General features: G+C 37.0%; 1 protein-coding gene across 1 annotated transcript in view; it reads left to right on the top strand.

The window, feature by feature from the left end:
• Positions 1–773: 773 nt before the first annotated feature.
• TIAM1 (TIAM Rac1 associated GEF 1) overlaps positions 774–11,503 on the top strand; it is a 121,484-nt gene continuing 110,754 nt past the window's right edge. Inside the window, exon 1 of the mRNA XM_044666876.1 lies at positions 774–1,739. Within this exon, the coding sequence (XP_044522811.1) occupies positions 774–1,739 (966 nt within the window). The remainder of the gene's footprint in view (positions 1,740–11,503) is intronic.

Here is an 11,503-nt window from a genome sequence, read left to right as displayed (position 1 = left end):
ATGAAGAGCTAGCCAAGGGATCCAGTCAAATTTAATGAAAAACATCTCCCCCAAGGGGGCAGCTGGGTTGCTCAGTGGATTGAGAGCCAGGCCTAGAGATGGGAAGTCCTAGGTTCAAATCTGGCCTCAGACACTTCCCAGCTGTGTGACCCTACACAAGTCACTTAACTCTCATTGCTTAGCCCTTACTGCTCTTCTGCCTTGGAATCAATTCATAATATTGATTCCAAGGGAAGGTAAGGGTTTAAAAAAAAATCTTCCTCTTTATTCGGTGAAAAAAGGCAAACCAATAATTTGGCCAACACTTTAGTATGTCCAGTTAATTTCTTAGGGATTGATGATGGAATTTTTTTAGCCCAATTTTAAAATTCAATTCTTATTTTTTAACTAAAAAAAGTTAGAAAAGATTTATAAGGTTTTTTGCTCTCATGGCATTTACTGGGGACATATTATTATAATTTATTAAGTGCCTAATATGTGCCATAACCTCTATGCTAAGGCAAATATTGATAATACTCCTTTTCCAAATCCCCATCCCTTAGTATCAGTTCTTGCAGATGTCAAGAGTTTTTACTTTTCAGGGTACACAGTGGAATACATCTATTGAATGCTGTTAAAATAACTGTGATTCCCTTCATAATTCCCATAAGATAAGGTGTCTTGCATTTTGTCTCCCCTTTCTCTTTATGTTTTTAAATGCTTATACATAGCAGTGGTTCAATTAATCAAATTTCTTCTACCCCACACCCCTTTGTCTTACAGACCACAAAACCATGGGAAATACAGAAAGCCAAAATGTAGAGCACAGGTTTTATGGTGAGAAGCAGGGGAACCTGTCAAGGAAGCATACATCCCATTCTCTTCGCTTGTCCAACAAGACCCGACGGATGAGGCATGCTTCCTCCGCAAGGGTGATCCACAGGAATTCTGAAGTGAGCACTCGATCCAGCAGCACTCCTAGCATCCCACAGTCTCTGGCAGAAAATGGCATGGAGCCCTTCTCCCAAGAAGGCAACCTAGAAGACTTTGGGAGCCCCATTTGGGTAGGCCGGGTGGGTATGGGCTTGAGACCAGTCTCTTGTCATACCGATTCTTCCATCGCTCCCAGTATAGACAGCAGCACAATCCTTACAGCAGCCTCTGCACAAAGCATGCCAGACTCTGAGGAGACCAGGCATTATGGGAATGACTCTACCTATCTGCCGGAGGGAGGCAGAAGGCAGCGTCCCTATACAACCAATGGGACCACATTCATGGAAACTTCAAGCTTTAAAAAGAAACGCTCAAAATCTGCAGACATCTGGCGGGAGGACAGTTTGGAATTTTCGCTATCTGATCTGAGCCAAGAACATTTAACAAGCAACGAAGAAATCTTGGGTTCCGTGGAAGAGAGAGACCGTGGGGAGGATCAGGGGATGGAAGCCAGGGATGGTCCCCAGCAGCTGAGTGCCTGCCATCGTGCCAATTCCCTGGGTGCCTTGTACGTACCCCAGAACAATGGAGTAAAAGCAAGTCATGGACCAAGGAGCAAATTTGTGGGATATTGTGGGAATTTAATGTCTGATGTTCAAGATCTTGCAAACCGTAAGATGCCATCAGCTGTTGCCGAGGATACTCCTCCGTACAGTAATTATAATACACTTCCCTGTAGGAAATCTCACTGTCTTTCTGAAGGTGCCACCAACCCACAAATTAGCCATAGCAACAGCATGCAAGGCAGAAGAGCAAAAACAACTCAGGTAAAGTGATTTAATTCTACTTAAGCATTTTAGAAAAGATCTTTAAAAATACACTGCTTTGCTGTTAGAATAGCCCGTTCATTTTGATCAGCTTTTAACTTTTCTGACTACCATTTTAAAAGAACTAATAGATATACTGGGAGTTCTGTTGCTAGTTTTCTCAGGAGAAGCCTTTCTAGTTCCCTTATCTCATAGTTTGTTGGATAAGAGAAGGGAGAGGAACCGGAAACTGGAGGAACTTATCTGTGCTAACTTGACTATTGTTATAGATTTCATTCTTTCAACATTCTTCCTATCTTAGATATACTGTCACCATGAAGTGGTAGAGTCAGGAAGCTTGACCTTGAAAGTCATTTTAGCCTCTATATTTAATTCAATGGTCCTTCAATTTAGTGGGAAGAGGGTTAGAAGATTAATGTTTGTTGGATTTCTTACCCTAGGGACACTTTGGATGAGTAAAGTAGCTTGCATTTGATTTTCTTTGCTATAGAATAAGTGGTTGGCAGACTATATTTTATCTTCTTAGAACCAGTTCAATTTCCTGGGTCAAAGAGTTGGAAAACCTGAGTTTTATTCTTTGCTGTCCTATTCCATGTCCCCCAATTAGTTTTATGAACGTGATCAAGTTCATTAAAACTCTTTTAGTTTTAGCTTCCTCCTCCATAAAATGGGAACTCTAATGCTTGCCCTCCCTATCTCCCAGTGTGGGTTTGTAAGGATTAAGTGAGTAATTATGTAGAATTGCTTTGAAAAGTTAAAATTTCTATGTAGCTACAAGGTCATAATAATTATCACGGTTGTTATTATTAATAGTTATAATGCTAACAGAATCTTTCCCTGATACTCATTCTGTTCTTGGGCCCAAGTTTCATGTAAAGGAAGTCTTTGGTTTTTGTTGGAGGTTCTCTTTAAGTTATTTATATTGAAAACTACAGCAGGACCAGGATCATTCTACTTAGACTATATTGGTGGTAATAAGTAGGTAGGTAGGCAAGCAATCACTCCTGACCAGAAATGGCATGTCTATTTGTCATATTGGTTTGCCTTCCAAAGATATACATTCATACTTTCAAAACACTAAGCTGCCATATCATCTTTTGTACAATGACTATTTTCAATGGAATGGTGAACTTGAAACTATGAAACAGATTTAGAGATGAGTTAGAAAATGAAAAATCACATTGGTTTTTAATTACTTAGTTCCTATTCACATCTATATTATTATTATTGTCCTATCTTGTGACCTTCCTCTCTTGGAAAGGTGAACATCAACTATGCGTCCTGATAGTCAAACAGTTTTTGCCAGGATTCTCTTCTCAAGTGACTGATAGTCATAGCCATGGTGCCCTGGATTTTGAGTGTTTTTCCTTTCAGTTAATGTGATTCATAGGGTCAATGAGAAGGAGAAGTGAGAGATACCTAGGGAGTGAATAAATAAAGGGTTTTTAAGTATTCACAGAAGTGAATACCTTACTGAAATTTTAGGGGGCGGGGGAAGGTCTTACTAGAATTTACCTTAGACTTGAATTTGAAAAAGCTTTGCCCAGAACACATTTTCCAAATTTTAGATTTGTGCTTAACTACCTCTTGGTTCCACATTTTCAAAACTGAGAAAAGCCAGGTAAAGTAGAGTCAGGTTTAGTTGGATATGTAAATGGAGATGTAAACCCATTGGGCAAGGCACCTTGTACATTATAGATACTTAATAAATTTTATTGACTCCCTTAAAGTCTGATCCATTTACTATTTATGGAAAGTAAATGTCTTCTTCAAGGTCAGATCAGTAAGGAAAAAACCTTTGATTTCTCGATGTAGATCATATATTTCTATAACTTATTAGATGAGTCCTAGATAAAGCCTAAGGCTTTAGTGTACATCGGGCATTAATACCCACAAAACATTTCTGACTTCTATGTATATATATCCCATGTTACATACTGCCTCAAAGTATTTAATTAGGAGAATCTGAATTAGAGGTTGGTTCTATTCATCTTTATAGAGACACCGCCTCCAGAGTTTAATTAGAATCTAGTCTTACTTTTGAAACAGGCTTAGAACTTCACTTTCTAATGTCCTTATGTAGTTATAAAATTTTCATTCTCCTAATAATCTTCTTTCCTATCCTTTTGGGACTTTTGAAGAAGATCTTAGAGAAATTCAGTAATGCTATTTAAGAAGAAAAGCCATGTTCTATATTTAAAGAATAAGAATTATATTGTATCCATTCAACTGAGCAGTTCTTTGTAAAATGGTATAAGAAAATTATTACTGATGGTAGATAATATGGGCTCCTTATTGAGCCAATGGCAGTGATTTGAAATTCCTGTTATTAGTTATATTCATCACAATTTGACAGAAGGTAAGGAATTTCCCATTTAGTACCTCATTGCATCTGGAGATATAACCTGCTATCACCTAGGTAGCATAACAAGATAAAACATTTTTCAATCAGATCATAGCTCATAGGAGCATAGAACTTAGAGCTAGCAGTAACCAAAGAGACCATCTAATTCAAGCATATTTTTCAGGGAAAGAAACTAAGGTCCAGATAGACTAAATAACTTGCCAAAGGTTCCATAATTACTAAGTGATAAAAATAACTTGAATCCAGGTCCCTTAACTACAAAGCCTGTCCAAATTTTCCCTGTGCTCTTCCCCTACTCTTGTTGCTATGTCTTTAAAGGATGATTCTTTTAAAGGTAATTTTGAATCACAGGGTGGTGAAATTGTTGAGGTGAGAAAGGAAGGAAATATTTAGTAAATCATCTAATCCAAATCTCTTAGAGATAACACAATTAAAACCCAGCTCAGTTAAATTTTTTTGCCCAAGATCACAGATACAGCAGAGATAGGACTTGTCTCCTGATTCCTAGTTCATTACTTATGGGGAGAGCTATAAATTATATAAACTATTATAAACTATAAACATAGTTTGGTTTTAATATTGGAATATAGAAGTATTCTCAGTATGCACTATACTGTAGTTGCTGAGAAAACTACAGTTCCTTCTAGCCCATATTGCTCTTGCCCTCCTCTGCTAAATTTCTTGAGGAGTCAGTCACACTGGGTGCCTCTATTTTCTTTCCTCCTACTCTCTTCCAAACCCTAACCCTCTGTAGTCTGATTTGGCTCCTGACTTCATCATTTTACTGAAACTGCTCTTTCTAAAAGTACCAGTGATCCCTTAATTGCCGAATCTAATGGCCTTTTCTCAGTCCTTATCTTTCTGTTGTCTTTGACACTGTCAGTAACCTTCTTCTCTTTGATATTCTTTCATCTTTAGTTCTTTCTGACAACTCTCTCTCCTGATTCTCTTGCTATATGTGTCGTTTCCTTCTCAGTCTCTTTTTTTCTGGTTCTTTATATTATGTCAATTAAACATGGGTGTTCCCTAAGTCTCTGCCTTTGCCCCGCTTCTACTTCTGTATGCACTTGTTTGGTGATCTCATCAGTTCCTATGGAGTCAAGTATCATATTTATAAAGATGATTTCCAGTTCAATAGATCTAGCCTTTACCTGTATTTTGAACTCTCTAATTACTGGCTATCTTTTGGACATCTGGCACTGGATATCTGGTAGTCAAACTCTACATGTCCAAAACTGAATTCATTATCTTTTTCCTCCCCTAAAATCTTACCCATTCCAAGCTTCCCTATTACTGTGGACAGGCTATCCTCCTTCCACTTATCTAGAATTGCAACATCAGTGCCATCTTTACTTCTCACTCACTTTACTTACTCACCCTACAAGGCTAAACTATTGCCAAATCTTGTCATTCACAAGAATCTCTTGTATTCATCCCCTCTCCATTCACATAGCCACCACCTACTTCATGTCCTCCTCACCTTTCACCTTGACTCTTACAACAGAATTCTAATTGGTCTCCTGGCCTCTTCCCTCCTTCCAGCACATCTTCCACTCAAATACCTAAGTGATTTTCCTGGCTTGTCTGACTTGTCACTCTTCCTACTCAGTAAATTAGAGTGGCTTTCTATTAGTTCTGGAATAAAATATAAAGATCTCCATTTGGCATTTAAAGCTTTTTTATAATCTGCCCCTTCTACCTTCCAAACTTTTTACTTTACTCTCCTTCATTTCTCTATGATCTAGACAGCCTGATTACTTTCTTCCCATAGGACACATGGTCTTCTTCCATCTTTGGGCCTTCACACTGGCTGTGTGGCCCAAAGAATGCTTTCCTTCTTCACCTTTAACTCTTAGCTTCTCTTATTATTGTTCAGTTGTGTCCAATTCTTTCTGACCCCATTTGGGGTTTTCTTGGCAAAGAGACTACAGTGGTTTGACATTTCTTCTCCAGCTCATTATACCAATGAGGAAAGTGAGGCAAAATAGGGTTAAGTGACTTGCCCAGAGTTATAGAGCTGGTAAATGTCTGTGTTCAGATTTGAACTTAGAAAGATAAATCCTCCTGACTTCAGGCCTGACATTCTATCCACTGAGCCACTCAGCTGCCTCTTAGTTTCTCTGGCTTCTTTCAATTCTCAATTCACATCCTACAGTCTTTTGGAAACCTTAGGTGACTGCCCTCCCTCTCTGACATTACTTTCCACTTACTCTGTATATGTCTTTTATTTACGTTATCTCATCTGTCAAAATGTGAGCACCTTGAGTTTTCTCGTATTTTTGCTTATTTCTGATTCATAGTAAGCAATTAATAAAGGTATTTTAGTTGATTGATATAAGGAAGAATTTTCTAACAATTAGCATGCTGTAAAGTGGAACGGGCTTCCTCTAGAACAGGGGTCGGCTCTTTTCTGCAGGAGCCATAAAGTCAATTTTTTTTTTCAGGCGCTGTTACAGGAGTGCGCACTGGGAGCACTGTATGCTCTCACGAAATTACATTTTAAAAATGTGGCGTTTATGGCTCTCACGGCCAAAAAGGTTGCCGACCCCTGCTCTAGAAGATGGTTTGTTCTCTCTCACAAGGGCTTCTTTGGAATATAAGAACACAGTAATCATTAAAACATTTAAATAGGGGTAGCGATTTCTTAACTCAACCTTAGTAGACCAAAATTCTCTTGCCTCAAGATTAACATTCCATGTGCTTGGGGGTGCAGCTGGGTGGCTCAGTAGATTGAGAGTCAGGCCCAGAGATGGAAAGTCCTGGATTCAAGTCATTTAACCTCATTGCTTAACCCATTTCACTCTTCTTCCTTGGAACAAAATATAGTATTGATTCTAAGACAGAAGGTACAGGTTTAAAAAAAAAAAATTCCATGGACTGAGATCATCATAGCTCCATAATTTTGTTAAGGCAAAACTAGTTTTTATTATTATTATTTTTTTTTCATTATAATCAACTTGTATCTGCTAATCACAACAGAGTACCTAAGACAGAAGGGCAAGGTCTGAGCAAATGGGGTTAAGTGACTTGACCAGAGTTATACAGCTAGGAAATTTCTGAGGTCAAATTTGAACTCAGGTCCTACTAATTCCAGGCTTGGTGCTCTGTCCACTGAACCAACTAGCTGCCCTCATATGGTACTTAAAAAAAACAATAGACTCACAAACCCTGAGGGGATCTCAAAGGCAATTTACTCTAAATCCATACCTGATGAGTTACCTTTTTCTGCAATAAAGTATTAGAGATTTGGAGCTGAAAAGGCCTTAATTTTTTTTCATTAAGCAAAAATCTACCTCCTTTCCCTCCTTCCACTCCCTCCCCCAGCTAAAAAGAAAAGAAATTGAAAGATCAATTGCCATGGCATAAATTGAAATTAGGAAGTATCATGGAATCTAGTCCAGTCCCCACAGTTTCTTAGGAAATTGAGGTTTAGAGGGGTCTTGCCTTGTGTTTTCCATAGAAACTGCTAAAGAAACATGGCCATTTTCAACCCTTACTCTTTGTAAGTAGAGTAAACAAATTCCCACATTAACTATAGGCAGAATGTCTTGATCTGTAGTTTGAATCAATCACTTCTATCAAGAAAGGAGTAGCATGTTTTATTAGGAGTTCTCTAGAATAGTGGTCACTGAATTGATCAGATTCCTTAGTTTGTCAAAGCTATTGGTTTTTGCAGTGTTTTAGTTGTAGAAATTGTTTTCCTTTGTTCTGTTCATTTAATTCTATTTCAGTTCATTCAAGGAAATCTTGTTTTCTCTTCAAACATTCTTTTAACATTTCTTATAGCAGAATAGAATTCTGTCATATTCATATACCATAACTTGTTCAGCAGTTCCCTAATTGGTGGGTACTCCCTTAGATTCCCATGCTTTGTCTCCAGAAAAAGAGCATTTATAAGGATTTTTGTACACGTGGGTCCTTTTTCTCTTCCTTTGATCTCTTTGGGGTATAAATGTATGACTGTGTCAAAGGGTACTAACTGTTTAATAAATTTTGAGGCATAGTTCCAATTGCTTTTTTTTTTTTAAACTCTTGCCTTCCGTCTTGGAGTCAATACCGTGTATTGGCTCCAAGGCAGAAGAGTGGTAAGGATAGGCAATGGGGGTCAAGTGACTTGCCCAGGGTCACACAGCTGGGAAGTGTCTGAGGCCAGATTTGAACCTAGGACCTCCTGTCCCTAGGCCTGGCTCTCAATCCACTGAGCTACCCAGCAGCCCACCCCGTCAATTGCTTTCTAAAATGGCAAGATATACAGTTGATTTTTCAAACCAAATATAAAGCTTTTTATTTATCCCTATTCAAATTCATCTTGTTATGATGAGGCCCATTGTTCTTAGCCTATTGAGGTATTTTTTAAATCTATCCTTGATCAGTGACTGTATTTGAATAAATACATTGGAGGGGATAGCTATATGAAAATCAAATAAGTATGCCATCTGTTTTTAGACATGTTACTAATAAAAATATTAAATGGAATTGGCCTTTGATCCTCTTCTAGATACTTATATCCAAGTCCACATGGATCGACAGTCTTTGAATCAAAATTTTCAAGATATTTCTGTGGGTACTGCTGGGTTTTGCTGCTAAATATTCTTTTTTTTTTTTTAATGAAGTGGAGTGCCTTCCTTAATTTGCTTCCTTTTTTGCCATTTTTGAGGTTTTGATACTTTCTGTTTTTAAAATCACGTTCATTTCCCAATATATCTCTCCTCTCCTACTGAGTTGCCCTTCTTTGTAACAGAGATTTAAAAAGAAAGATTTAAAAAGTTCTATGCTAATTATTTTTAAACATTCATAATGACATCTTTCCTGCTGTATCAAGACATAGCTTATTCACCATTTCAATTGTAATCTATTATAAAAATAGAATGAACTATGCCATAGTATGACATGCCAATTGCCTTAGTAAAGACCACCGTGTCTTTCATCCATCCTTAAGCTTCATGGCACTTTTTTTAAAAAGCAGATAAGAAAAAATAATAAAATAAAAATTAAAAGCAGGTAAGAATATACTTGGAATCTACTCTTCTTCCCAGGAAACTATCACAAATTCTTCATGTGACTTATGATACTACTAAAATGGTTTAGATAAATTTTATAGTCACTTTTTACTTTTTTGAAAAAATTGTAGCTCTGGTAGTTCCAAAATGCATAGTTACGTACTTGCTTATGCAATAGAAACTTCCTTGAAAATTCCGTGAAAACTTGGAACAGAAAGATTTATGCTGAATTGTAAGATTCATGAAGTTGTCTGATGAGTTTGAGCTGTAATTGTAATAGAATGTTTTTTGCATGAAATTATTATTTTTATCCTTTTCAGGTATCTTCTGACCTGGTGATGGGCTAGTTTTAGCAGTTAATTCTCTGCCTACCCATAGAACATCAACATTCAAATCATTTCCAGGTTGTTTTTAAATAACATTTTGGGCAGTTTCTTCCCTCCTCTAACTCCTGAAATTAGTTAATTCAGAAAAGATCAGTTGACATGACATAAACTGAAACAGGAAGTATCATGGAATCTAGTCCAGTCACCCTCAATTTTAGATAGGAAAACTGAGTTTCAGAGAGGTTGGGGCTTATGTTTTCTGTAGAAACTGCTAAAGAAACATGACCACTTCCAACCTTTTCTCTTTATATGTAAGTGTCTATTTTCTGAGGTAGAACACAGGACTGGTGAGAAGAATTGGAAGGGTCACTGTTTGAATACATGAACAGTAAGAAGGAAATTTTCCTTTTTTTTTTTAAATCCTTACCTTAGAATCAATACTGTGTAGTGGTTCTAAAGAAAAGAGTGATAACGATTGGGCAAGGGGGGCGTTAAACGACTTGCCCAGAGTCACACAGTTTGAACATGTCTGAGGCAAGATTTGAACCTAGTACCTCTCATTTCTAGACCAGGCTCTCAATCCACTGAGTCACCTAACTGCTTTCTAGTAGAAAGGAAATTTTCAGTTGTATAGAATGTCATTTAGCCCTTTAAGTACAGAAGAGGAAGAGTTTTGAAGAAACTGAGATAAGTATGTAGAAAATTTCCTCCCTGTCACCCAAAAAAGATTTCTCTTATTCTTCTGAGCTATAAAAACTAAATTCAATAAACATTTATTAAATATCTATTGTGTACCTGGCTCTGCACTAAGCACTGGGGATGCCAGTGAGAAAAAGCAGACTGCCTGAAAGAAGTTTACAGTCAAATAGAGGAAGACCATACACAAAACAAAGCGCATTGGGATGGGGTAGGTGGAATCAGAACTAAGAACTATGGCTAGAAAAATGGAGAGTTATTGAAAAGTTCTAAGAGTTCAGAGCCATCTATTAAGGAAGGCTTTGGGAGGAGTTTATTGCTTCACCTTCTAGCCCTTAAGAAATGACATTAAGTATAGTATGAATCTCTAGAATTAAATACAATGGAATATCTTGAATACAATATTAGAGGTAGATGAAGTGAAATCATATGAGGAAACTTGCTTCACAGTATTAGAAAAATTCCTTCAAACAAATTATAATGATCTTATAATATCTGATAGAATTTAGGATCATAGGATTTAAAATTTGAAAGAATCTTAGAAATAATCCAACCATACTTTTCTAAATGAAGCCTAGAATGATTTATATTGTGTTAATGAATCCCTCAGGTTCCTGAGTTTCTGGGCATTTGGTATGCCTCAGTTGATAAGACAAGGGATTGGAAGTTGGCAATCAACTGTTTTTTCCACATGGATTCGATTTAAAAATTCTATGATTTGGTGTGCAGTATTGGGCATATGTTTCCACTTACAGAAGCAATAAAAATTCTCTGCTTGAATCACAGATTCAGCTGTTACTTTAAGTTGTGAGTAATAAAGGTAGATAAATTCATCCTGTGCTCTACAGCTACTCATATAAAAATGTCTCCTCATCACTTTACTTTATTTAGGAAGATAAGTAACTCAAAGCATTTCTTAGGTTAGATAGAGTTAGAACCCAGTCGATCAGAAAGCATTTATTAAGTAGCTACCTATGCCAGACACTGTATTGGGGAACAAATACAAATAAAACAGGCCTTCCTAAGAAGTAGCTTATAATTTAGTGGAGGAGAGAAAAATATAAAAATATGTACTGAATAAATATAAATAAATATATATGCAAAGAAGTTAAATACATGGTAGTTTGGGAGAAAAGACAGTAGGAAGGGGAGATCAGGAAAGGCCTCGTGCAGAAAGTATTGTTTGAGCTACATCTTAAAGAAAATACAGATTTTTTGAGACAGGGAATGCATTATAGGAATTCAGAACTGCCAGGCAAAAGCTTAAAGATGGGAAATAGAATATTTTATAACAAGTGCAGTTTATACCACAGACTCTGGGATGGGAAATTATGTCCAGTGTGGATCAAAATATAGATTGAGGCCAGGTTATAAAAG

The sequence above is a fragment of the Gracilinanus agilis genome, chromosome 3 (genome assembly GCF_016433145.1).
Source record: "Gracilinanus agilis isolate LMUSP501 chromosome 3, AgileGrace, whole genome shotgun sequence".
Taxonomy (NCBI): Eukaryota; Metazoa; Chordata; class Mammalia; order Didelphimorphia; family Didelphidae; genus Gracilinanus; species Gracilinanus agilis.
The sequence above is the reverse complement of the archived record's forward strand: the minus strand, read 5'-3'. Positions and strand labels throughout refer to the sequence as shown.